This window comes from Saccopteryx leptura, chromosome 2, assembly GCF_036850995.1.
Source record: "Saccopteryx leptura isolate mSacLep1 chromosome 2, mSacLep1_pri_phased_curated, whole genome shotgun sequence".
NCBI classification, from domain to species: Eukaryota; Metazoa; Chordata; class Mammalia; order Chiroptera; family Emballonuridae; genus Saccopteryx; species Saccopteryx leptura.
In genome coordinates this window covers 12876619-12881791 of record NC_089504.1, presented here as the reverse complement: position 1 = coordinate 12881791, position 5173 = coordinate 12876619, and the positions used below count along the sequence as shown (strand labels likewise).

Here is a 5173-nt window from a genome sequence, read left to right as displayed (position 1 = left end):
ATGCTGTTGGTATTGTATTCCTACATTTGATTTTGGCTTTATTTGGATAGTTAGCCTGCCATATAAATAATGGCTAAAATGTTGTGTGTTTATTGTATACAGGACACTGTCCTGAGATTTTTTTTTTTTTTTTTGTATTTTTCTGAAGCCGAAAACAGGGAGAGACAGTCAGACAGACTCCCGCATGCGCCCGACTGGGATCCACCTGGCACGCCCACCAGGGGCGATGCTCTGCCCACCAGGAGGCGATGCTCTGCCCCTCGGGGCATCGCTCTGTCGTGACCAGAGCCACTCTAGCGCCTGGGGCAGAGGCCAAGGAGCCATCCCCAGCGCCCGGACCATCTTCACTCCAATGGAGCCTTGGCTGCGGGAGGGGAAGAGAGAGACAGAGAGGAAGGAGAGGGGGAGGGGTGGAGAAGCAGATGGGCGCTTCTCCTGTGTGCCCTGGCCGGGAATCAAACCCGGGACTTCTGTACGCCAGGCCGACGCTCTACCACTGAGCCAACCGGCCAGGGCCTGCCTGTCCTGAGATTTTAATGTGTTGAATTAAAATCCTCTTATTATCTCTAAGAACAGTGGTACTGGCATCTTCACACGACAGCAGTACAACGTGAGGTCCACCAAACGGTGGACCAGGTTGGCAGCACAAGCACGCTGGCGGAAGTTTCTTACCTTCAGTCAGTCCTCCATCAGGTGTTCCCAGAGGGCCAGTGGGCTGAGGGAAGAGTGCCTGTGTATCCCACTAATTCTTGTATCTCCAATTAGTAACATAGGCACAGGGACTTGTATGATTAAAAAATAAGAAGAATAAATTCACTCTGGTTTCATTTGAAAGAATCCATGTTGGGCATTGAGGGTGCGCTGCTTGCTTTGGCAGTGGTGGTCAATGATATAACTTCAAGGAGTGATATATTTTCTTAAGAAAAAGTAGATATATTTGAGTGATATATTTTCTTAAGAAAAAGTAGATATATTTGAGTGATATATTTTCTTAAGAAAAAGTAGAGACCAGAATATGGAGACCATAATAACACATTTAAATCCTCTGGTTTGTCCTTTCATCTCCAGCAGATGGGAAGCAGCATGGGGCTCGAGAACCAGAGCAGCATGTCCGAGTTCCTCCTCCTGGGGCTCCCCATCCAGCCAGGGCAGCAGCGCGGGTTCTTCACCCTGTTCCTGGGCATGTACCTGACCACGGTGCTGGGCAACCTGCTCATCATCCTGCTCATCAGGCTGGACTCCCGCCTGCACACGCCTATGTACTTCTTCCTCAGCCACTTGGCCTTCTCTGACATTTCTCTGTCATCCGTCATTGTCCCGAAGATGCTCATGAACATGCAGACTCGGCAACAATCCATTTCCTATGTGGGATGCATTGCTCAGATGTATTCTTTCATAATTTTTGTTGGTCTTGACAATTTCCTCCTGGTGGCAATGGCATATGACAGGTACGTGGCCATCTGTCACCCTCTACACTACACCACCATCATGAAGGAGGGGCTATGTGTGCTGCTGGTGGCTGGTTCCTGGATTTTATCCTGTGGCAGTGCCCTGTTACACACCCTTCTCTCGGTCCGACTGTCCTTCTGTGCCGACAACACCATCAGCCACTTCTTCTGTGAACTCACTGCACTCTTGAAGCTGAGCTTCTCTGACATCTCCCTCAATGAGCTGGTCCTCCTAACCGAGGGAGGAATCTTTTATTTCCCGGCTTTGTGTATTGTTTTGGGCTCATATATTCGTATAGGGACCATCATCCTGAGGGTCCCTTCCACTGAGAGATTCTTTAAAGCCTTTTCTACCTGTGGCTCCCATCTCTTTGTGGTGTCTTTGTACTATGGTACGCTTGCAGCTGTTTATTTATTGTCCTCATCATGGGATTCCAAAGACATCATTGCTTCGGTCATGTACACGGTAGTTACCCCCATGCTGAACCCCTTCATCTACAGCCTGAGGAACAGAGACATCAAACAGGCCTTGGAAATGTGTGTCAACAGGGTTAACTGTTTTAAGTGGTAATCACTAAATTCTCTTATTGCAGAGAGGAGCAAGTGAGATATACCTCCTAAAATTATTGTATGCTCAACACCTCCATTTAACTTTAATAGAATAAGCATTCTATTTTCATGAATAAATATTGTTAATATGTCAACTCAGTCAAGTTTGCTACCTGGACTGTTAATAATTCTTTACTTCTAAATAATGTTTTGCTTGTTCATCATCTCTTATAATATATATACAAAATCTTATGTAAAACATGTTGCATAATTATAATTATAAATTTTTCTATTTCTTCTTTGAGATATGTCAGGTTTTGCTTATGTATATTTTCACTCTGGGACTGAGGACACACAGATTTAGCACCGTGATTCACTCCTGAAGAACTTGTAAATTTTTTTTAATTGATTTCTTTAGGCTGGCTTACACTGGCTTTAAGCTGATTTAATGTAATTCTTTTCAACTCACATTCAATGACATCATAGTGGTAAACTGCAATCACCCATGGTAAGAATAATTACACTGTGAAAATCGGCTTGTGCTACAAAGCCAGATGTTTTTAATGAAAAGGAGGTTTTTATAAATGCATTTAACAACACACCACTGCATTTATAATTAGGAGTTATATCTAACAAGGGTCTTAATACCTCATCTATTTCTAATATTATTATAGCATTTTATAGCTATAGCTATAAAATGATAGACATATATAGATATAAAGAAACAGAGATACCATAACAGTACAGGTAGTAAAGATGCAGTTTTTCCCTCATTTTAAACTCTTCTAAGTCCTTATAGCTGTGACGTGTTCATTGTTAACAGTGTGACACTGAATTTAGCTCTTTTTATGTAGAGCAACCATTATTCTATTTCTGGAGGGTTTTATCTATGCATATCTAATGCAATCATAATAAAGTTTAATTTATATTTTTCATATTACTATGTTTTTTATTGACTATCTGTTTCCCATTCATTCTTCCATGTCTCATTCTCTTTTGACTAATTATATATACTTTATTCTATTCCCATCTATTAATTTTTTAATCAAACATTATTAATCTTTGCTTTGTGCAATGATTACTTCTTATCTTTCCTATAATTATTAATTATATTTTAATATACAAAACATGGAATTTAGAGTTTTAACCATTGGAGGAATACAATTCAGTAGTATTTGGGACACACATCACCAATTACTCATTCTAGGACCCCTAAAGGAAGCTGTATTGAACATCAATTCAATTGAGTATTTTGCAACTGTGAAAAGATAGGAAAAAAATCTATGAATCAACATGGAGAAATATCAGAATGTATTTCTCATCTCTATCCTTCCTGGTCTGTCTCTGACTCTCTCTCTCTCTCTCTCTCTCTCTCTCTCTCTCTCTCTCTCAAATATATAAAAAATTAGGTCCTGGCCAGTTGGTTTAGAGGTAGAGTGTGAGTTTGGCGTATGTATGTTAAATAGGAAAAAAGCAATGTGTGGAAGAGCACTTGTAGCATGCTACTTTGTCTGTAAAAATGAATGGGAAACAAAATATTCATATGTCTGCTCATGTGACAAACAGGGACACACACACACAAAAAATAAATCAGAAACTAATGAGATATTTTACCTGCAGGAGGTAGGGAAGAGTGATTGGGAGATGAGTATGATTATTTGTATAGTTTTGACTATGTTGTTCTTTGTCCATAAAAAGCAAAATAGAAGAGCCTGACAAGGTGGTGGTGTGGTAGATACAGTATCAACCTGGGATGCTGAGTACCCAGGTTTGAACCCTGAGGTCTCCAGCTTGAGCACAGATTCATCCAATTTGGGCACAGGCTCACTAGTTTGAGTGCTGACTTGAGCCCAAAAGTCGATGTCTTAAAGCCAAGACAGCTGGCTTGAGCCCAAGGTAGCTGGCTCGAGAAAGGAGTCACGGGCTCAGCTGGAGCCCCTGCTCAAGACACATATGAGAAGCAAGCGACTGAACATCTAAGAGTGCTGGAACTATGAGTTGGTGCCTCTCATCTCTATCCCTCCTGGTCTGTCTCTGTCTCTGACTCTCTCTCTCTCTCCCTAAAATATATAAAAAAAATAGGCCCTGGCCAGTTGGTTTAGGGGTAGGGTGTGAGTTCGGCATATGTATGTCCAGGGTTTGATTCTGGTCAGAGCACACAGTAAAATGGACCATCTGCTTCTTTACCCATTCCCCTCCCCCTTCTCTCTCTCTCTCTCTTTCTCTTAAACAGCCACTGCTTGATTAGTTCAAGAGCATTGGCCCCAGATGCTGAAGATGGCTCTGTGGAGCCTTAACTTCAGGTGCTAAAAAAAATAGCTTGGTTACAAGTATGGCCCCAGATGCGCAGAGCATCAGCCCCAGACGGGTGTCACCAGGTGGATACTGGTCAGGGCATAGTCTCTCTAACTCCCCTCCTCTCACTTGAAAAAAGAAGAAGAAAGTAATAAATAAATAATAATAAAAGAGGTGGTAAATAAAGCAGAATAGAATAAGGCAAGACAAATAAACCAAACTACATTTCAAATTAATGCCATAAGTAGACTAAAAATGAAAATAAAATATGTAATCTAAATAATTTTTGAAATTAAAATTATTTCTAATACTCTTACAACAATTAAGAAAAAACAACTAAAATCAAAGTTTTAAGCTGTATTTATCATGCTGTTAACTGTGCTATGAGTTCAAGATTCTGAAACCCTTCCCCAGGCACACAAAGATTCAGCAAATAAGTGACCCTGAGGGAGATGGAGGAAGTCCCCACTCCCGGGGAAGGTGCTGTGCACACGGAGAAGGAGGGGCTGCAAAGAACTCTATGGTGTTAACTTTGAACTGGAGATATCAATTCAAATTCATGGGTTTTAAAATGTGTAATATAAGTAGATAGAAATTTCTATGTTCTATGTCAACATCTACACTGTTCCCATCCCCCATTCTTCCTGTCCAATTCCTGACCCACTTCCTATGGGTCAACATTCCTTTAGTTTTTCACTTTCTAGTTTTTACTTCTTGTGTTTCTCTTATATGCATTTCCCAGTTGGCTTCTCTGAGAAAGTTGAGAATCCTGGAAGAAAATGAACACAGTTTAAGCTTCAAAATGAATAACAATGGTAATGGATTATAGCTCAGAGAGAAAGAATCCATGAGTCCATAATGATATAAATAAATAAATAAAT

General features: G+C 40.8%; 1 protein-coding gene across 1 annotated transcript; it reads left to right on the top strand.

Moving 5' to 3' along the window:
* Window positions 1-1083: 1083 nt before the first annotated feature.
* On the top strand, window positions 1084-2019 carry LOC136392915 (olfactory receptor 1J4-like). The gene has a single exon (XM_066365597.1). It carries the CDS (start codon window positions 1084-1086, stop codon window positions 2017-2019), a length of 936 nt encoding a protein of 311 aa, XP_066221694.1.
* The last annotated feature ends 3154 nt before the right edge of the window (window positions 2020-5173 follow it).

Excerpts from the sequence above, each read along its gene's own strand:
- LOC136392915 (XM_066365597.1), top strand. The coding sequence starts at position 1,084 with ATGGGGCTCGAGAACCAGAGCAGCATGTCCGAGTTCCTCCTCCTGGGG.